This window comes from Eucyclogobius newberryi, unplaced genomic scaffold, assembly GCF_026437365.1.
Source record: "Eucyclogobius newberryi isolate DKJ021-1_F unplaced genomic scaffold, fEucNew1.0.hap1 SCAF_16, whole genome shotgun sequence".
Taxonomy (NCBI): Eukaryota; Metazoa; Chordata; class Actinopteri; order Gobiiformes; family Gobiidae; genus Eucyclogobius; species Eucyclogobius newberryi.
In genome coordinates this window covers 5704898-5727180 of record NW_027315790.1, presented here as the reverse complement: position 1 = coordinate 5727180, position 22283 = coordinate 5704898, and the positions used below count along the sequence as shown (strand labels likewise).

At 43.6% G+C, this 22283-nt stretch overlaps 1 protein-coding gene across 1 annotated transcript; it reads left to right on the top strand.

The window, feature by feature from the left end:
- The first annotated feature begins 5025 nt into the window (after positions 1-5025).
- Positions 5026-22283, top strand: asns (asparagine synthetase). Its single transcript, XM_072447338.1, has 11 exons — positions 5026-5283; positions 6241-6478; positions 9152-9337; positions 9890-9991; positions 11182-11309; positions 12270-12396; positions 14027-14133; positions 19756-19856; positions 20190-20271; positions 20362-20517; positions 22017-22283. The coding sequence occupies exons 1-11, from the start codon at positions 5035-5037 to the stop codon at positions 22224-22226; spliced, it is 1686 nt and encodes a 561-aa protein (XP_072303439.1). The 5' UTR covers positions 5026-5034; the 3' UTR covers positions 22227-22283.

The following is a 22283-nucleotide window of genomic DNA, read 5'->3' as shown; positions in this document are numbered from 1 at the left end:
ATTATACCAAAGTACAGTTTTAATACAATTAAGTAAAGTTACTCCATATGTCAATAAATCCTATATTCTTCAATAAGAGAACTTCATATTTATCGTTCCTCCAGTGCCTCTTGAGCTTGACACGTCTAATGTTCCCTCAGTGTGGTTCACAATCAGGTCCATGACATCAGCATAGAAAGCAACATCACACCCTGGTGGAGCAGACACATTGAAAAGAGTGAAAACCTTTCCATTAATATTATTAATATATCATAATATTAACCAGTACATATCTCCCTTCTTTATCCTTATAATCAATACTCTACTATTCAAAACTATTTGAATTGAGATCAATATTGCAACTCCCCTCTTGTGTTTGGCTTTGTATTGTATGATATGCAGATGACCTCCTGACTGCAGGAGCAGAGACACTTCGAACGTCGGAAAGAAATTTTTCCATTGAATGACTGCTTTTGGATTGAAATGAAGTCATTTTCTCTCCCATCTCTAATGTTGTTTAGTTCTCTGTGTTTTGCATCTTCCTTTGGAGCACCTCTGCCTCTCCCGGTGTTCTGAGGAGCACCTCTGCTCTTCCTGGTCGTGGTGTTCTGAGAAGCACCTCTGCTTCTCCTGGTGTTCTGAGAAGCACCTCTGCTTCTCCCGGTGTTCTGAGGAGCACCTCTGCTTCTCCCGGTGTTCTGAGAAGCACCTCTGCTTCTCCTGGTGTTCTGAGAAGCACCTCTGCTTCTCCCGGTGTTCTGAGGAGCACCTCTGCTTCTCCTGGTGTTCTGAGGAGCACCTCTGCTCTTCCTGGTCCTAGTGTTCTGAGGAGCATCTCTGCCCCTCCCGGTGTTCTGAGGAGCACCTCTGCTTCTCCTGGTGTTCTGAGGAGCACCTCTGCTCTTCCTGGTCCTAGTGTTCTGAGGAGCATCTCTGCCCCTCCCGGTGTTCTGAGGAGCACCTCTGCTTCTCCTGGTGTTCTGAGGAGCACCTCTGCTTCTCCTGGTGTTCTGAGGAGCACCTCTGCCCCTCCTGGTGTTCTGAGGATGTGTTTTTTTACCTTAAAAGTCATCAGAAAGTCTGGAGCAAAAAAGAGGTGCTTGCCTTTGTACTGGAGGTCTCCTTTAACCCTGGGGGTCTCCTTTAACCCTGGGGGTCTCCTTTAACCCTGGGGGTCTCCTTTAACCCTGGAGGTCTCCTTTAACCCTGGAGGTTCTTTCACTCGATCGTTAAGAGATGTATCTTTTGTACTTCTTGAACTTGTATCTCTTGTACTTTTTGCAGTTTTGCAGTAATTTTCTACTTCTTCAGTTCCACTCACTTCAATAGAAAAGGTTTTTGCTTTCACAGATGATATATTTTCATGGATTTGTACAGTGATGGTGTGACTTCTCTCATTACTTTAGGTACTTCTACCTCTTGGAGGATATTTGATCAGTTGTACTTTGGACAGTTTTGTGCTCTTTTCGTTCCATCCTTGTGCTTTTTTTGCATCTTGTGCAGTTATATCAATCTTTGTATTAATCAATTTGCATGTGGTGTCAACATACTATTAGACAAATTTACACCAGAAGAACACATATCGTATCCAAAGTCCTGACCCAATCCGTAAACCAGGGGTCAACAACCTATTTTAAGTTGAGGGCTACGTTAAGATTACTAAATGGCTAAAGGGCTACCAACCCAAAACAAAACAATATGTACGCAAATCTATACAAATATTATATACAAAATATATACAAAATGAATTATAAATAAATGTATTCATGTTTTATGTCAAAATTACATTTATTTTGTGCAAATGTCACAATTTCATTCCACAAAAACACAGCTCAGCTGTCCATGAGATTGTGTCAACTCCAACTTTAAATCAGAATGAACAATTAGCAGGTCACATGGTGCTTTACTAAAACATTGTTAAGTTTCAGTCAGTTAATGAGAAACCTGGAATTCCATTTTGTCCACTGGTTTGCTGTATTCTGGTGTGTAGTTTGACACTTCCACTCTCAGTTAGGCCTGCTCTGTGCTTATTTTTTGTAAACTTCATGTTTGAAAAGGCTGACTCACAGAGATAAGTGGATCCAAAGAGATAAGCAGTATTTTTCAACAGCTTCATCAAAAGCCACAGAAGCAGAAACAATTTCACTAAGAACCTTTTGTACAAAGGGGAAGTGCACAACATTTTTTTATGCAGATGTGCAGAGAAAATCTTCATTTTAGCTTCAAAAGCTTTTACAGCACTTCTCATGTTTGTGACAGTCTCACCTGTGCCTTGAAGCTCACGGATCAAATTGAACAGTTTTTCCGTGATGTCTGTTAAAAAGACAAGGTCAAAACAACCACTCAATGTTGTCCAGGAGGGAGGTGTCCCCATCTCTGCTCTGCATGGACGTCTTCATTTCACCCAGAAGTGCTAAGAACCGTTTCGTCCTCCCTTAACAATCTCTCCATCAGAAAACCTCTTCTTATTTTTAATCAAATAATGCGTCGCTCTGAATGACGCTTCAGTTGCCTTTTTTCTCCGTCTCCAGTGGTCTTGTGAAAAAAGACTGTCGGCCTTTAACTGACGTGCTCTCTCCGCCCGAAGAGCGCGGTTGGGGGCAAAGTTTGTGTGGAAGCTTCCGCCGTGAACGGTCTGTAGTGTCTTTTCACATTGTGTTGCCTTGAAACTGCCATCGTAGCTCCACAAATGAGGCACATTATCTCGCATCGATGTGAGATAGAACTCTCTCTAGAACTCGTATGTTTTCTTTCTCTTCTCAGTGATTTTAGTGCGGGATGGTCATTGCTCGTCATAAGCGACATGTGCTGTATTAGCCAAAGTGGAGGGAGACGTCATGGGCGGGTGACAGGTGAACTATGACCTCAAACATGCAGAAGATGCGTAGGCATAAATGTTTTTTCTTGTATTTTGATTAACACCGTAAAATTAGCATATGTGAAACTAAAAGTAATATAGATTTCTTACATATGGCACAGCAAAAAAAGTCCCACGGGCGACTATGATGGAGACAACGGGCGACCGGGTGCACATGGGCATAGGACTGGTGACTACTGGTTTAAAGCCATGCATACTTCATATAAAATCATTAGCACACCGACAATTGTGTTGGTTATTAGCTGAAAATCTGCCCTCAGACTCACAAAATACTGAAATGTTTCAAAATGTATGGCTTTATTTGCTTTCAAGTCAAAAATATTCAACAATTGTCATTTGGTATTGCACTTAGTAATTGCATGAGTTGATATTGAATAAAATAAGATCCAAAGCAGGGCTAGTGTGCTTATAACAGCTGCAGGCAGGAGTCTGGCTGCCACATTCTTTAATCCACCAAAATCAGGTTCATGGTGATGATGCAATATTTCATATATGGCATCAACAATGTATGAGCACCAATGCACCATGCAAGTTGTATTAAGCTTTTTATTATTTAGTATATGGTGCTTTATAAAATTCATATCACAAAGAAGATCACTTTATAAGAGTCTAAAATTCCAAAAGTGATGCAATATTCTGCCGGTTTAAAGTCAGCGCTAATTTCTCCAAATATTTCCGGTTAGAATCAAATAATAACAAAACAATAACACCCGCTCATTATGACAGGACAGTTTATAATAGTTTTAGTCGCCCCACTTTTAAATCAGAATACAATAACAGTAATACAATCTACTTAATCTAATCTGCAGGAGTTTTGGTGTCCATTTGTTGTCGCGAATATTATTTAGTGATAAGCTTTTATTGTGAAGTGACGGATTAACGTTCTGTGACTTTAATGTTTAAAAAGGAAGCTTGACAAGCACCGTACATGTCTGTATTCCTCCCATAACTCTCCTCATCCACTGTAAGGTGAGTATATAATCACTTTAACACCTTTGACCACAACTCTCTGTGCTAACTACATAAACCAGCCTATATTAGACTTTAAATTAAAACTGTAAATACATTCAAAATACTAAATCACGACTTGCTCTTCGGACGATCAAACCCGGTGGTGGTTAAAGTGAATGCTTACGTAGTATTAACAAGTATTAGCTATAAATCCTATATATTTCTATAGAATATGATATTTAATGATGTAAAACAGGTCGTTCGGATGAGACACGTGCGCGTGTCTCACATGGATGTATTATATTGTCCGTGTTGCGTTTAATAAGCTGGGAATTTCTATAACTTCAACTATTGTTACTAGAGAAGACAGGTTTGAGTCAAGTCGTTACATTTACAACATTTATTACATTTATTTGCGCCATTAATGCTTTTAGTACACGTGACTTTATTATGGAAGCTTAAAATTCCGCAAAAACACTACATTTTATAGTAACATCCTTTATATCTGGCTCATTCCAACTGTAACTTAAGCTATGCTACTGCAGCTTATTCTGCAATATAAGTTTAGTTTAAAGCCAATTCAGCCAAAGTGTGTCCAGCCTAAACTTATATGTTGCTATAATTAATTTTCTGTCTTTGAACTTATTCAAAGGTTGAACCTTAAACTTTAAACTTTGGCTATAATTCACCACAAATACCTGATAAACTGACCTGTGAAGCCAGGACTGAGGCCAGCACATAATTTTTTTTTTAATGCAATTTTAACGTTGACAGCACTTTTATTAGAATATTGAATTCATGTCTTTATTTGTTGGTACGGAACTCTTTAGTTTTGAAAAATAAGCTGACCACATTTACTGAAGAGAGCCCAACAGATTTAATCATTTTAACATGTATTATGTGTTATTATGTAATCTTATTATTAATATATTATTATTAATATATTATTATTTTTTACATTTTGAAAATATATATATTTTGGCTCTGAGTGCACTAAATTGGGGACAATAAAGACATATTTACACAGTGTGTAGGCCTATACTTCACAGCTGAAACAACTTAAACTGGTTGTATAAGAGCAAGAAAATTGCAAATAGATCAATTATATGTCAAAAGGTCAGCTCAGGCCCTTTAATGAGACACTGAAGCCTTCTCAGATCATCCTCTTGTGTCAATAAGTTACATATCATTTTCTGATTGTTGTCCCCAGTGAAGCCTTTGGGACCATGTGTGGCATCTGGGCCCTGTTTGGCAGTGATGAGTGCCTGTCCATCCAGTGCACGAGCGCCATGAAGATCGCCCACAGAGGACCTGACGCCTTCCGCTTCGAGAACGTCAACGGCTTCACCAACTGCTGCTTTGGCTTCCACCGCCTGGCCATCGTGGACCAGCTCTACGGCATGCAGCCTCTGCGGGTCAAGCAGTTCCCCTTCCTCTGGCTCTGCTACAACGGAGAGATTTACAACCACCTCACAGTACGTCACGCCAATGTCCACTTCATTTGAGAGGATTTTGTGGAACTTTTTTATATTTTGACGTTCAGTTTAATTGAGCTGAAACGTCCGACAGGTTTTATGGTATTTACTGTTCAATTGTGGCAGATGTTTTTGTCCCGGTTCATGATTAATATCTATGTCATTTATCTTCTCTGTCAACACAAATGAACTAAGGTGAAATTATGTTTTCACTACTGCTTCAGAAAGTGGTGCATTATTCAACCTCAAAAACGTGATTGACACCTTAAAGTCCTTTCAATTAACATCAATGGGATGATAAGCAATTAACAAAATAATATATCTTTTGAATGGGAAATGGCATGTAACAAGCTGAAACCCATAAATAAAATGAATATGACAAGTTTTGTAGAGCAAACAAATAATGATAAAGTTCAACAGTTTGAATATGGGTTTATATATTTATGTATTCGTACTTTTGAAAATTATGATGTCAACACAGGCTAAAAGTTTCAAAGAAGAACTAGGAGAACATTTTACCTGATGATGATTAGATATGTATTTTCAGAGCGTTTGCAACATTTGCCGTTTCCTGGGAAACCTCTTTTTAAACATTTGCCAACATAAAATGTTTTTGTATGTGATTATTCTTAGTCTTATTTCAGATTTAAAAAAAAAAGGCAAAAAAAAAAGCTTTTGTGTCTGTATTTTCACAAGGTAACTGCAGGGGGAGCTCTACCTCTAAAGTTACTTACTTCTGTTTTAAACCCATGAATTTAGTCTTTATTTGAAGTACTTTCGAGTACCTTGGCAATGGCATTTTACTTTTTCATCTGTGTCTAAAAAGTGCATGTCTAAAAAGCTCAGCCTACTTCAAAAACAAGGAGGAGCCCGTGCATTCCTGGAAAATAATTTAGCATTGAATGGCATAGTTTATTACATCAGTTGTACATGTGTTTTGTATAACTCTCTCCTCAGCTGAAGGAGCAGTTTGGGTTCCAGCACCAGACCAACGTGGACGGGGAAGTGCTGCTGCACCTCTACAGCCGCTTTGGGGTCCAGAAGATGACCTCCCTGCTGGACGGGGTCTTCGCCTTTATCCTGCTGGACACGGCCAACCGCAAAGTCTTCATCGGACGAGACACGTACGGCGTCCGGCCCCTGTTCAAGCTCCTCACCGACGACGGCTTCCTGGCTCTGTGCTCCGAGGCCAAAGGTAACCATGGGATGAGAACCATAATTTCAACCACGTTCGGACCTTATTCCCTCATTGAAAACACACTGGGAGTTGGATGTAGCTTTGTTCACGCTCAGTCCTCTTCCCTTGAGACTCAGAAAACACTCTCCCTCTTTTATGACGTCATATGTAGCGTCCAGTCGAGTTGAGAAGGCCAGAACTGATGGTTAAATGTCCTTTAATGGTTTCTTTTCTTTGTCATTCAACCAACGTAAGAGCTAGACAGAACAAAATAAAAAACAATTACATTTTGGCCGTAACTCACCGTATTTTTAGCTCATTACATTAGTACAATATTTCCCAACATATTCGTGAATTAAACATTTCAAATCTTTCATTAATACAGTCGTTTTAACTACAGACCTTGTTCCCCTGTCGACTGTAGCTAGATCCTTGAGTTTGTCCGTGTTTTGTCCGTTTATCGTTGTTCAATTTACTTTGCGTCTTTCCTTAGCGTCAAGTAGACTTCCGTTTCACTTCCGGTTACACAGGAAGTTACCAAAATAAAAGCAAAACCTTACCATACAACATAAATGTGTCAAATTGACCTTCACGTCATATGTAGAGCTCTTCTGTGCTGTTTTTACGTCCTTAAATCATAGTCGGACTCATTCTGCTGTCAAACCGTGTTCTTTTGGGGCATTTGGGGGTTACAATCTGACCTGCATCTTCATTCAAAAGCCACAAATAACACAATTGAAGATGGTGAGGTCGATCTTTAAGCAGGGAGACGGGATGGTTGGAAATGGGAGTGAAGGAAGCTGTTTCTGAGATACAGTACAAACCTCCCCTCAGTCTACAATAGCCTCATAAGAGCTGCCGTGCTCAAACTTGTCTAATGCCGATGAGGTACTTAACTGCCGTGAGGGAGAAGTGCAAGTTTAGGACAAGTTTCAGTTATAGGACCAATCAGAGCTCGGGATCTGCTCAAACCTGCTCCATCAGACTGAAAACAACTTTAGATAGAAGTGCAAATGTGTTGATTGTACAAATGTGTCCATATGACTGCGTTTGGAACCTTTTCTACTACCAACAGTCAAGTCCATTCAATTTTTACTTTGTACAATACTTAACCAAGACATTTACTGATAGGCATTGGCACAGTATGTTCAGAATATTGTCATAGGAGTAATCCAAACCAAACCAATCTAATTTCACCCTGAGAGACTCAGACGACACAGAAAGGACTGTTTAGCAGCTTTATTACGTGGGTTATTTGGCGCTCAGACCCCGGCGGAAGACATTGCGATCATGGGCACTCCATTATCTATTCGTATTAGATGTGTCCCCCCAGGGCCTGGAGACTGGTGGTGGTAGATATGGTGAGAGGGTCGATGATTAGGATGAGAGGGATGCAGAGGAGGAGGAGGGGAGGTGGTGGGTCGCAGTACGGTCTGAAGCGGCCGAGCCGACTGAGTGAGGGTTAATATGGGACCGGCTGTGCACTGGGAGCAGAGGTGCCACGTGCCACGGGGAGGAGTCACTTGGGTGCACTGATTGAAGATGGGGAGCAGGTGCGACGGGCGATGTCCTATCCTTAGACCCTCCTTTTGTCCTTAGACCCTCCTTCTGTCCTTAGACCCTCCTTCTGTCCTTAGACCCTCCTTCTGTCCTTAGACCCTCCTTTTGTCCTTAGACCCTCTTTCTGTCCTTAGACCCTCCTTCTGTCCTTAGACTCTCTTTCTGTCCTTAGACCCTCCTTCCTTCTGTCCTTAGACACTCCTTCTGTCCTTAGACCCTCCTTCCCTGTCCTTAGACCCTCCTTCTGTCCTTAGACCCTCCTTCTGTCCTTAGACCCTCCTTCTGTCCTTAGACCCTCCTTATGTCCTTAGAAACTCTTTCCCTGTCCTTAGACCCTCCTTTTGTCCTTAGACCCTCCTTCCTTCTGTCCTTAGACCCTCCTTCTGTCCTTAGACCCTCCTTCCCTGTCCTTAGACCCTCCTTCCTTGTCCTTAGACCCTCCTTCTGTCCTTAGAAACTCTTTCCCTGTCCTTAGACCCTCCTTTTGTCCTTAGACCCTCCTTCCTTGTCCTTAGACCCTCCTTCTGTCCTTAGAAACTCTTTCCCTGTCCTTAGACCCTCCTTTTGTCCTTAGACCCTCCTTCCTTCTGTCCTTAGACCCTCCTTCTGTCCTTAGACCCTCCTTCTGTCCTTAGACCCTCCTTCCCTGTCCTTAGACCCTCCTTTTGTCCTTAGACCCTCCTTCCTTCTGTCCTTAGACCCTCCTTCCTTCTGTCCTTAGACCCTCCTTCTGTCCTTAGACCCTCCTTCTGTCCTTAGACCCTCCTCCTGTCCTTAGACCCTCCTTCCCTGTCCTTTAGACCCTCCTTCCCTGTCCTTAGACCCTCCTTCTGTCCTTAGACCCTCCTTCTGTCCTTAGACTCTCCTTCTCGTCCAGGAAAAACTACAAAAAGTAGAAACCTGGAGGAGTTCCGCGGTGAAGAAGGGATCTGACTCCCACAGACGGACAGGCCGGACTGGGTGCGTTGTTTGAGCTGGGGCAGGTGGCCTTGACGTAGCAGATGACGTAGATGGGTGGGGTTAGGTCTTCCAGGCTGAATTTACGTAGGCTTCATTAATCCAAAATCAAGATCTCATTGTTTGTCACTTTTTTGTCCCCAACGTGCGACTGATTTGTGGGTGTGGTCCCAGGCCTGACGGAGCTGTCCCACACCATGACCTCTGCGGCCAGCGTGCTCCCGTTCCTCCCCGGACACTTCGAGGTCTTTGACTTGAAGCCCAACGGCAAAGTGCAGTCGGTCCAGATGGAGCGGTTCCACTGCTGCACACAGGAGCCCGCCCACGCCGCCTACGACACCGTGGAGGCCCTGCCCACAGGTACCACTGACCTTTGCTCTGTAGATGTCTGTTAATGCGTCTTTTAGTGGTATTAAGTTGTGTATATGAAGTCCAAGTACGTGTGATGGATTTCTGTTGTTAATATGAATGATCAAGTAGCAGTTTGTGACGAAATGTTGAAAAATCTGTTTAAAAATAACAGTAAGTCGAGCTGATTTCTTAAAAAATAAATACATCTTTAACAATTGATAGTAATGATTTAATTTCAATAAACTCACAATACAACACAGAAAACACATCTTTAAACATGAATTCAACAGAATAAATATGTTCTCATTGATATTGTTTTATTAAGTAATGACTTGTGCGTAAAGTTAAATGATAAACCTTAATAAAATGCTAAACAGAATACAAAGTGGGATCCTACAGAGGAAGTGGGATTATATCTCTAACAAATTAAGGTAATTGTAATTGACAAATAAAAATGACTGCAGGAGAAAAACTGTATAGAAACAAATAAATCCATGTTAGTATTTGTTAGTCACTGATGACATGTATTTGTTGTATTTGTTGTATTTGTTGTACGTGCAGGTTTTGATGAAGAGACTGTGAAGAGAAACATCCGAGCTCTGTTTGAGAGCGCTGTGAGGAAACGCCTCATGTCTCACCGCAGAATCGGATGTCTCCTCTCAGGTACGACTCTCCTGTTCATGTCATCCACTCTGGGGGTCCGCGGTTAAGATAAGATAAGACAAGATAATCCTTTATTGTCCACACATGGGGAAATTTTGGTGTTACAACGCAGTAGATACAGAGGAAAAGGACTAACTTATAGGAAGTTTAATAGAAGAACTCTTATAAAACAAAAACAAAAACACAGAACTCCTGTAAACAGGTCCTCTCATATCTTAATAGGGAAATAAAAATAAAGATAAAATTAAATAATAATAATAAAAATAGCTGGCATAAGACAAATAATACTAATAACAATGGTAAAGTAAACACTCTTATTTACATCAGTTATATTGCGTTGTGAGTATGACAGTAATTGCACCCTTGTTAACCCTGGGTCTTGCAGTTTTGGAGACTTTAAAATGAAACTACTCCAACTTCTGCAGGTTTGAACAGGAAGTCGGTGAACCTGCTTCTATTGTTACATTAAAGTGCATTTGACAGGTTCTCATGTCTTTTCTATTTATGACGAGGGATGTCACGAGTATTTGGTTAATCGATAATCGTGATTATTTAGATCAACTATATACCGGTAATTGTAAGAACTAAAAAAGAATAATCGTGATTATTTCAAAAGAATTAAGTGGTTTTGATTGAATTTATTGTAAAAACAAACAAAAATCTAAACACAAACTTTTTATCTGGATATTTTGGTCATATTTACTTTATTTTGTCATTCAGACATCTAGCCAGTCACAAGCTTAATAGTAATAGTAATGTGTTTGACCAGATTCCACAAAGTCTCAGTAATAATCGTAAATCATTGTAAATCGGGATGTTTTTCGCACTATAATCATAACGCTAACATTTGACATCCCTATTTATGACATAGTTTGGTGGGACAGAACCTGTGGTAAATGATATGTCTCATGGTTTTACATCAGGCGACAGTTAAAATGACCCTAAATCCCTCTGTTTATGTCAATAAGCGACATTTCATCATAAATGCAGGGGAAGTTTACGCTCAATGGACATAATTTTAAACAAAATTAACCAAATAAAGGTGTTTTTAAGTATTATTGTTTGCCAAATCATAACTAATGTGTAACTGCTCATGTCCAACCATACTGGACTACTAAGTGCCACTAAACTGGTATAAAGTATGTTCTGTTTAAGAATGCAAATGCAATGAAAAGCCTGCTGTTGTCCAGGCGGTCTGGACTCCAGCCTGGTCGCTGCCACTCTGGTCAAGCTGGGCAAAGAGGACAAACTGCAGTACCCCATCCAGACCTTCTCCATCGGGTCAGACGACAGCCCTGACGTTCTGGCCGCTCGCAAGGTCACGTGCCCTTTCACATTCTTCTATTATTATAAAGGTCAAGCGTAGAATAAAGAGTCTAAAAACCCGTAGAGCAGGGGTGTCCAAACTTTTTTCACTGAAGGTCACATTTTGAAACTTCTATGGAGCTGAGGGCCCCAAAAACCCCACAATGTTGCATTTAGCATATTCGATGAGCCTCCACACCTTTAATAATACTTGGAACATTAATCATAGGTTGTTATCACATCAAAATGCTTGAATTTTTCCAATTTTACAGTAAAAAATACTACTTTTTGGTTGTTTGGACCAACTTAGCAGGAAGTCGGCGGGCCAACAAAAATTTGGTCTGCGGGCCGCATTTGGCACCCGGACCATAGTTTGGACATGCCTGCCGTAGAGTGATCGTCCCAGTCTAGAGTAGCCACAATGTGTACTCAAGTAAGAGTTACTTTAAAATGATATTACTGAGTAGTGACCCAAATAATGACTTGCGTACTAATCTTACTGAAATGTCTTTTTGTTGATCGGTCTTATGATTAAAAGTATAATTCAGGTCATGTGTGGAGCCAGAGCCACGCCCATAAAAGAGTTCTAAAGCGACCTGCTGGCTTGAAAACAGCCATGTACCTGCTGCTGTTGATTATAACTTTACATCACACATTCTGGGTTTTATTGGCACTATACAACCTTTTATATTATACATTACACTGTATTTATGTTTTTATGATTTATGAGTTATCAGACAAAACATCAAATATTGCTCAGATTCTAGTTTCATTTCATATGGTCAACAATCAAGCTTTTGTCACTTGAACTGTAGATTTACTCACAGTGAGAGGAGAAACACTAGTAGTAGGAGTAAAAGTACAATTTCTTCAAAAGTCCTACCCGCCTCATTCATGTTTAAAGAGCAAAAACAACACAAATAATGTATGAATGACATGATGATTGACTGTGTGCGTGTGTGTCTGGTCGTAGGTGTCTGCTCACATCGGCAGTGAACACCACGAGGTGAACTTCTCAGTGGAAGAAGGGATCCAGGCTGTAGAAGACGTCATCCGTCACCTGGAGACGTACGACATCACCACCATCCGCGCCTCTGTGGGTGAGGAACGTCCACCTGAACAAACGAGTGCACTTCAGGACAAACCAAGAACACGTGAATAATACGGAGAGCAGCGGTCTGTACTTTCTACTCCAATACATTTGAAAAAACTGGACTAAGAAGTGGAAAGTACTACCGGTCCAGTCATCTCCAAAACTAAAGCAGTCTCTTTATTACTGAGCTCTTTATACATTCTTAGTTTTATAGCAAAAATAATAATTTGACTTGGGTTGATTGACACTATTGACCAATTGATCAACAAAAACACTCCTCTTCAAAATGTACATCTCCTTTTGTCCCTTTTATGCACCACTGCACCGTCTATAACGCCTACGGGACAGAATATACAACAGAAAGTCTTGTTTTATTGTCTAAGAGAACACCGTTATGTCATACTTTATGTAGTGGAGCTGGGCCTATGACTAACAATGATGTAAGGTAAAGTTCTCGCCATAACTGACCAAAAATCTGATCATGATCTAATTTCTTGAGTTATCTGATTATTGAAATGTCATGTAAAAAATATTCTGACGTGAGTAATCTGATTTATTCACATTTGTGCAGGTTTTGAGAAGGAAAAGTGTGCAAAAAAGGGAAAACTAAGAATAAAACAAAAGAGAAAATGTTAAAATGTTAAAATATGTTCAGCAGTTACTCTAAAAACCCTCAAATAAATGGATTTTTGAGCACCTTCAAGGGGACATCCATGTGTTTGAGTTCAGGCCCCGCTTTTACTCAACGTACTGTATGTTGCAACTTGCTGTACTTTTAAGTAACAGGATTGAGTACTTCTTCCACATCCCCTCTTAAAGGAATACTATCTCACTTACAGTATCGACCTGGCATTTATGAATTTACTGGTGTTTTTACTGCAACCTTTTGTTTTGAGATCGATACGTTTATTGACTGTGGACCATCCAGACAAAGCACAAAGCACCTTTAATACATCTCAAAAATATCTGATAAGTGATAATAAAAGTGGAAAGAAGTCTAGGAAATCTTGGGAAATGTGTAAAATATGAGTGAATAAAAAGTTTCCAGCAGTAGAACAAGCAGAGTTTTAGTTCTAATTTAGTATTTTACATTCATGTGGTTGTTGTTAGTACTACAAGAGGTGGAAAGTAAGTACAAAAGTAAAAGTACTGTACTGAAGTGAAATCTGTAGGTTTGCACTTTACTCAAGTGCCTTTTTGCAGTGGATACTTGAGCTAATATCTGTACTTTCAACTCCACTATATTTGAATTGACCAAAAATCCGCACAATTCTTGACCAAAATAACCTCATTTTAACACTTAAAATCTATATGAGGTACTTTTTTTTTAACCTAGTGACAAAATATAGAGCTTCTTCCTGTGACTACTACTACTACAACTGCTATAATGTATAACTCACATCAAAAAGTGACTGTTATTTGTGTTTTTTCCTTACGCTTCTAAATCCATGGCAATAAAAGCAGTTTAAGCCATTCAAATCCTGTACGAACACAGACCTCCACGTGCTCATCCATGTGGTACAAACGTGTCTGGTATGCAGCTTCTTCTTCCTCCTCACTGACTTCTCTCAATGACTCTGGAATTTCTGTAGGTTTGACATTCTGCTTGATCCTAAACCGTGCTGCTGCTGTTGTAGGTATGTACATGGTGTCCAAGCACATCCGCCAGAAGACGGACAGCGTGGTGATCTTCTCTGGGGAGGGGGCGGACGAGCTGGCGCAGGGATACATCTACTTCCACAAGGTGCGCTCTGACCTGAACAAGTATTCAAAACAAGCTTCTTTCTGGTGAAGGTGAATACTGGCATTTAACGACACAGAAAAGCACGTTTGAAGCTTTCTAGAAGGAAACTGCACATCATTCTACAGCCATTTGTCCTTGAAGCCCTTTTAACCTTTATAACAACAATGACCTGGCGTGCTGCTGGGTCCAGAGATACACAATATGCCAAAAACAGGTGTTTGTTCTTCAAAGATGTAAAAGTTAACTATTTAAAAAGCTTAAGATAGACTTTTAATAGTAGTTTGCAGAGGAGGGTGAAGAATCCAAGGCACTCTGAGAGAAATAAAAGTCCTATATTAAGTCCTCCATCATTCAATAATGACATGCCTTATCTTTACTTTATTAGAATTTGTCTTTAGCCATTCTTTATTTACCAAATTTATTTAATTAATCTTATTGATTGATTGTTTATTTATTTTATTTATTTTATTTATTTAATTTATTTTACTAGACTTGTACTAAAATAAGACAATCCTTTATTGTCCACACATGGGGAAATTTCATAATCATACTATTGGACTATTAAAACCAAATACTTGAATGAAACAAACGGCATAATATCCTGGTTAAAAGGCTCCAGATGAGTTTATTTGAATATCATATGCAGGAGTTGGGCTTTGCCGTGGTTCTGGTGTGAACTGCCCGTGGTTCTGGTGTAAACTGCCTGTGGTTCTGGTGTAAACTGCGTGTGGTTCTGGTGTGGTTCTGGTGTGAACTGCGTGTGGTTCTGGTGTAAACTGCCTGTGGTTCTGGTGTAAACTGCGTGTGGTTCTGGTGTAAACTGCGTGTAGTTCTGGTGTAAACTGCGTGTGGTTCTGGTGTAAACTGCGTATGGTTCTGGTGTGAACTGCGTGTGGTTCTGGTGTAAACTGTGCATGGTTCTGGTGTAAACTGCCTGTGGTTCTGGTGTAAACTGCGTGTGGTTCTGGTGTAAACTGCGTGTGGTTCTGGTGTAAACTGCGTGTGGTTCTGGTGTGAACTGCGTGTGGTTCTGGTGTAAACTGCCTGTGGTTCTGGTGTAAACTGCGCGTGGTTCTGGTGTAAACTGCGTGTGGTTCTGGTGTGGTTCTGGTGTAAACTGCGCGTGGTTCTGGTGTAAACTGCGTGTGGTTCTGGTGTAGTTCTGGTGTAAACTGCGTGTGCTTCTGGTGTGAACTGCCCGTGGTTCTGGTGTGAACTGCGTGTGGTTCTGGTGTAAACTGCGTGTGGTTCTGGTGTAAACTGCGTGTGGTTCTGGTGTAAACTGCGTGTGGTTCTGGTGTAAACTGCCTGTGGTTCTGGTGTAAACTGCCTGTGGTTCTGGTGTAAACTGCCCGTGGTTCTGGTGTAAACTGCCCGTGGTTCTGGTGTAAACTGCGCGTGGTTCTGGTGTAAACTGCCTGTGGTTCTGGTGTGGTTCTGGTGTAAACTGCCTGTGGTTCTGGTGTAAACTGCGCGTGGTTCTGGTGTAAACTGCGCGTGGTTCTGGTGTAAACTGCGTGTGGTTCTGGTGTGGTTCTGGTGTAAACTGCGTGTGGTTCTAGTGTAAACTGCGTGTGGTTCTGGTGTAAACTGCCTGTGGTTCTGGTGTAAACTGCCTGTGGTTCTGGTGTAAACTGCGTGTGGTTCTGGTGTAAACTGCGCGTGGTTCTGGTGTAAACTGCCTGTGGTTCTGGTGTAAACTGCGTGTGGTTCTGGTGTAAACTGCGCGTGGTTCTGGTGTAAACTGCGTGTGGTTCTGGTGTGGTTCTGGTGTAAACTGCGTGTGGTTCTGGTGTAAACTGCGTGTGGTTCTGGTGTGAACTGCGCGTGGTTCTGGTGTAAACTGCCTGTGGTTCTGGTGTAAACTGCGTGTGGTTCTGGTGTAAACTGCCTGTGGTTCTGGTGTAAACTGCGCGTGGTTCTGGTGTGAACTGCCCGTGGTTCTGGTGTAAACTGCGCGTGGTTCTGGTGTAAACTGCCTGTGGTTCTGGTGTAAACTGCGTGTGGTTCTGGTGTGGTTCTGGTGTGAACTGCGTGTGGTTCTGGTGTAAACTGCCTGTGGTTCTGGTGTAAACTGCGTGTGGTTCTGGTGTAAACTGCGCGTGGTTCTGGTGTAAACTGCGTGTGGTTCTGGTGTAAACTGCGTGTGGTTCTGGTGTGGTTCTGGTGTAAACTGCGCGTGGTTCTGGTGTAAACTGCGTGTGGTTCTGGTGTAGTTCTGGTGTAAACTGCGTGTGGTTCTGGTGTGAACTGCGTGTGGTTCTGGTGTAAACTGCGCGTGGTTCTGGTGTAAACTGCGCGTGGTTCTGGTGTAAACTGCCTGTGGTTCTGGTGTAAACTGCGTGTGGTTCTGGTGTAAACTGCGCGTGGTTCTGGTGTAAACTGTGCATGGTTCTGGTGTAAACTGCCTGTGGTTCTGGTGTAAACTGCGTGTGGTTCTGGTGTAAACTGCGCGTGGTTCTGGTGTAAACTGCCTGTGGTTCTGGTGTAAACTGCGTGTGGTTCTGGTGTGGTTCTGGTGTAAACTGCCTGTGGTTCTGGTGTAAACTGCGTGTGGTTCTGGTGTAAACTGCGCGTGGTTCTGGTGTAAACTGCGTGTGGTTCTGGTGTGGTTCTGGTGTAAACTGCGCGTGGTTCTGGTTTAAACTGCGTGTGGTTCTGGTGTAGTTCTGGTGTAAACTGCGTGTGCTTCTGGTGTGAACTGCGTGTGGTTCTGGTGTGAACTGCGTGTGGTTCTGGTGTAAACTGCGTGTGGTTCTGGTGTAAACTGCGCGTGGTTCTGGTGTAAACTGCGTGTGGTTCTGGTGTAAACTGCCCGTGGTTCTGGTGTAAACTGCGCGTGGTTCTGGTGTAAACTGCCTGTGGTTCTGGTGTAAACTGCCTGTGGTTCTGGTGTAAACTGCGCGTGGTTCTGGTGTAAACTGCGTGTGGTTCTGGTGTGGTTCTGGTGTAAACTGCGCGTGGTTCTGGTGTAAACTGCGTGTGGTTCTGGTGTGGTTCTGGTGTAAACTGCGCGTGGTTCTGGTGTAAACTGCGTGTGGTTCTGGTGTAAACTGCGTGTGGTTCTGGTGTGAACTGCGTGTGGTTCTGGTGTAAACTGCGCGTGGTTCTGGTGTAAACTGCGTGTGGTTCTGGTGTAAACTGCGTGTGGTTCTGGTGTAAACTGCGCGTGGTTCTGGTGTAAACTGCCTGTGGTTCTGGTGTAAACTGCGTGTGGTTCTGGTGTAAACTGCCTGTGGTTCTGGTGTAAACTGCCTGTGGTTCTGGTGTAAACTGCGCGTGGTTCTGGTGTAAACTGCCTGTGGTTCTGGTGTAAACTGCGTGTGGTTCTGGTGTAAACTGCGCGTGGTTCTGGTGTAAACTGCCTGTGGTTCTGGTGTAAACTGCGTGTGGTTCTGGTGTGAAGTGCGTGTGGTTCTGGTGTAAACTGCCTGTGGTTCTGGTGTAAACTGCCTGTGGTTCTGGTGTAAACTGCGCGTGGTTCTGGTGTAAACTGCGTGTGGTTCTGGTGTGGTTCTGGTGTAAACTGCGCGTGGTTCTGGTGTAAACTGCGTGTGGTTCTGGTATAGTTCTGGTGTAAACTGCGTGTGCTTCTGGTGTGAACTGCGTGTGGTTCTGGTGTGAACTGCGTGTGGTTCTGGTGTAAACTGCGTGTGGTTCTGGTGTAAACTGCGCGTGGTTCTGGTGTAAACTGCCTGTGGTTCTGGTGTAAACTGCGTGTGGTTCTGGTGTAAACTGCGCGTGGTTCTGGTGTAAACTGCCCGTGGTTCTGGTGTAAACTGCCCGTGGTTCTGGTGTAAACTGCGTGTGGTTCTGGTGTAAACCGCCTGTGGTTCCGGTGTAAACTGCGCGTGGTTCTGGTGTAAACTGCGCGTGGTTCTGGTGTGAACTGCGTGTGGTTCTGGTGTAAACTGCCTGTGGTTCTGGTGTAAACTGCGCGTGGTTCTGGTGTAAACTGCGTGTGGTTCTGGTGTGGTTCTGGTGTAAACTGCGTGTGGTTCTGGTGTAAACTGCCTGTGGTTCTGGTGTGGTTCTGGTGTAAACTGCGTGTGGTTCTGGTGTAAACTGCCTGTGGATCTGGTGTAAACTGCGCGTGGTTCTGGTGTAAACTGCCTGTGGTTCTGGTGTAAACTGCGCGTGGTTCTGGTGTAAACTGCGTGTGGTTCTGGTGTGGTTCTGGTGTAAACTGCGCGTGGTTCTGGTGTAAACTGCGTGTGGTTCTGGTGTGGTTCTGGTGTAAACTGCCTGTGGTTCTGGTGTAAACTGCGTGCGGTTCTGGTGTAAACTGCGCGTGGTTCTGGTGTAAACTACGTTTGGTTCTGGTGTGGTTCTGGTGTAAACTGCGCGTGGTTCCGGTGTAAACTGCCTGTGGTTCTGGTGTGAACTGCGTGTGGTTCTGGTGTGAACTGCGTGTGGTTCTGGTGTAAACTGCGTGTGGTTCTGGTGTAAACTGCGCGTGGTTCTGGTGTAAACTGCCTGTGGTTCTGGTGTAAACTGCGTGTGGTTCTGGTGTAAACTGCGCGTGGTTCTGGTGTAAACTGCCCGTGGTTCTGGTGTAAACTGCCCGTGGTTCTGGTGTAAACTGCGTGTGGTTCTGGTGTAAACTGCCTGTGGTTCTGGTGTAAACTGCGCGTGGTTCTGGTGTAAACTGCGCGTGGTTCTGGTGTGAACTGCGTGTGGTTCTGGTGTAAACTGCCTGTGGTTCTGGTGTAAACTGCGCGTGGTTCTGGTGTAAACTGCGTGTGGTTCTGGTGTGGTTCTGGTGTAAACTGCGTGTGGTTCTGGTGTAAACTGCCTGTGGTTCTGGTGTGGTTCTGGTGTAAACTGCCTGTGGATCTGGTGTAAACTGCGCGTGGTTCTGGTGTAAACTGCCTGTGGTTCTGGTGTAAACTGCGTGTGGTTCTGGTGTGGTTCTGGTGTAAACTGCGCGTGGTTCTGGTGTAAACTGCGTGTGGTTCTGGTGTGGTTCTGGTGTAAACTGCCTGTGGTTCTGGTGTAAACTGCGTGCGGTTCTGGTGTAAACTGCGCGTGGTTCTGGTGTAAACTACGTGTGGTTCTGGTGTGGTTCTGGTGTAAACTGCGCGTGGTTCCGGTGTAAACTGCCTGTGGTTCTGGTGTAAACTGCCTGTGGTTCTGGTGTAAACTGCCTGTGGTTCTGGTGTAAACTGCGTGTGGTTCTGGTGTAAACTGCGCGTGGTTCTGGTGTAAACTGCCTGTGGTTCTGGTGTAAACTGCCTGTGGTTCTGGTGTAACCTGCGCGTGGTTCTGGTGTAACCTGCGCGTGGTTCTGGTGTAAACTGCGCGTGGTTCTGGTGTAAACTGCGTGTCGTTCTGGTGTGGTTCTGGTGTAAACTGCGTGTGCTTCTGGTGTAAACTGCGTGTGGTTCTGGTGTAAACTGCGTGTGGTTCTGGTGTAAACTGCGCGTGGTTCTGGTGTAAACTGCGCGTGGTTCTGGTGTAAACTGCCTGTGGTTCTGGTATGGTTCTGGTGTAAACTGCGTGTGGTTCTGGTGTAAACTGCCTGTGGTTCTGGTGTAAACTGCGCGTGGTTCTGGTGTAAACTGTGCGTGGTTCTGGTGTAAACTGCCTGTGGTTCTGGTGTAAACTGCGTGTGGTCCCCAGGCTCCCAGCCCCAGAGCGGCTGCAGAAGACAGTGTGCGGCTGCTGAAGGAGCTCTACCTGTTCGACGTGCTCAGAGCCGACCGCACCACCGCCGCACACGGGTAAATCCCTCACGAGCAGCAGAGGGCGCTGTCCTGTCACCGGGCCCCTCATGCACATCGCCCACACAGTCACGCTCATGTAAAGATGGAAAGGTTTCATTCAAACAAGAGCTACATATATCTATACACACACAATATATGCCAGATAAGGTCATTTTTTCCACAAAAAAATAAGATAACAAAATATTACATGATGAAAACTTGAGAACAGAACAAGTTTCAAATGGCCCCTTCTTCAGACGCTTCTCTCTTCGCCTGCAGCGTCTCTCTCTCGCCTTAATGGCCTCGACTGCCCTGGATAACAACATTGATTCACACCATATTTCTTTCCAGTCTGGAGCTGCGAGTGCCGTTCCTGGACCACCGGCTGACGGCGTACTACCTGTCACTGCCGGAGGAGATGAGGGTCCCCAGGGTGAGCCCGTTTACGCCGCCGCTGTCAAGTTTCTTTACCGGCGCGTTATCTACGGAGCCCATTAACCCGCCCGTGTCGTCCCGTGAACAGAGCGGCGTGGAGAAGCACCTGCTGAGGGAGTCGTTCAAAGGCCAGAACCTGATCCCCGAGGAGATCCTGTGGAGGCGTAAGGAGGCCTTCAGCGACGGGCTCATGTCCTTTAAGAAGTCCTGGTACACGTGCCTGCAGGAGCACCTGGAGTCTGTGGTACGCACATGCAGAACGTGCCCTTTTCAGAGCCCGACTGAAGCTCACACGCTCACACATGTACGTGACCCGTGTGTCGCCGTCAGATCGGTCTGTTATTGCTTCAACTTGAACTCTTTACAGTTCTGCTGTGTCTGTACGGACCTGGTTGACCTTTTCTGCGTTTATTCCATTTTGTCCGCCTCTGATTATAAATGAACTATCAAGCGCCCACGTTTTAACTATAACCCAGGGGCAACGTATGTATTTCCAGGGATGTTACGTTTATATGATTGGCCAGGAGACTTAGCAAAGACCAAACATATGATATTTCCAGTGCATAATGTGTTTAACATCAGCCCATTACATGCGTTACATAAAGATGTTCAAATGCAGGAAAAGCTGAGGATAAACTGGGAGTCGTCTCCTGTTTCCTCCAGCTTTAGCCACGTCTCACAGCATCAACGTTAGAATTACTGAATGTCTTTTGTTGATCAGTCTTATGATTAAAAGTATAATTCAGGTCGCTCATGTGTGGAGCTAGAGCCACGCCCATAAAAGAGTTCTAAAGCGACCTGCAGGCTTGAAAACAGCCGTGTACCTGCTGCTGTTGATTATAACTTTACATCACACATTCTGGGTTTTATTGGCACTATACAACCTTTTATATTATACATTACACTGTATTTAGAATGTAAAATGTTCCATCTTGTGTTAGTTTAATGTGTTATTGTCAAAAATGATCATGAGCATCTCAACCCAGCAGTGAGTGGGCTGTTCCTGCAGCTGCACAGGTCAGATCCTGCAGCTCTACAGGTCAGATCCTGCAGCTGTACAGGTCAGATCCTGCAGCAGTACAGATCAGATCCTGCAGCTACACAGATCAGTCCCTGCATCATTATAATCACAGCTGCACAACATGTACAGTTATTTCTATGCACACAACAGTCGGACACAACAGTCGGACACAACAGTCGGACACAACCACACAAGTCCATACAAACCTGAAATTCTATAATAATTCATATCATTAAAGTACATTCTCTTTCCCTTGAAACCTCTGTTCAAAGATCGACTAAAGCGTTACTACCGTGTGTGTGTGTGTTTTTGTGTGTTTGTGTTTTTGTTTGTTTGTGTGTGTGTTTGTGTGTGTGTGTTTTTGTGGGGGGTGTGTTTTTGTGTGTGTGCGTGTGTGTTTTTGTGTGTGTTTTTGTGTGTGTGTGTGTGTGTTTTTGTGTGTGTGTGTTTTTGTGTGTCTTTGTGTGTTTTTGTGTGTGTGTGTGTGTGTGTGTTTGTGTGTTTTTGTGTGTGTGTGTTTGTGTGTTTTTGTGTGTGTGTGTGTGTGTTTGTGTGTTTTTGTGTGTGTGTGTGTGTTTGTGTGTTTTTGTGTGTGTGTGTGTGTGTGTGTTTGTGTGTCTTTGTGTGTGTGTTTGTGTGTGTGTGTGTGTTTGTGTGTCTTTGTGTGTGTGTTTGTGTGTGTGTGTGTGTGTCTTTGTGTGTCTTTGTGTGTCTTGTTGCAGGTGAACGATGACCAGATGCAGACTGCTCGGGCCACGTTCCCTCACTGCCCTCCTCCCACCAAAGAGGCCTATTACTACAGGCAGGTGTTCGAGAAGCAGTTCCCGGGACGCGCCCAGTGGCTGTCCCATTTCTGGATGCCGCGCTGGACCAACGCCACGGACCCCTCTGCCCGGACCCTCAGCAACTACGCACCGGACAAAGACCAGTGATGCCGGCTGCTTTCTGCACACTGTTCTTCTGCTGTCAGTGCCGGAGGAAAAGAAATG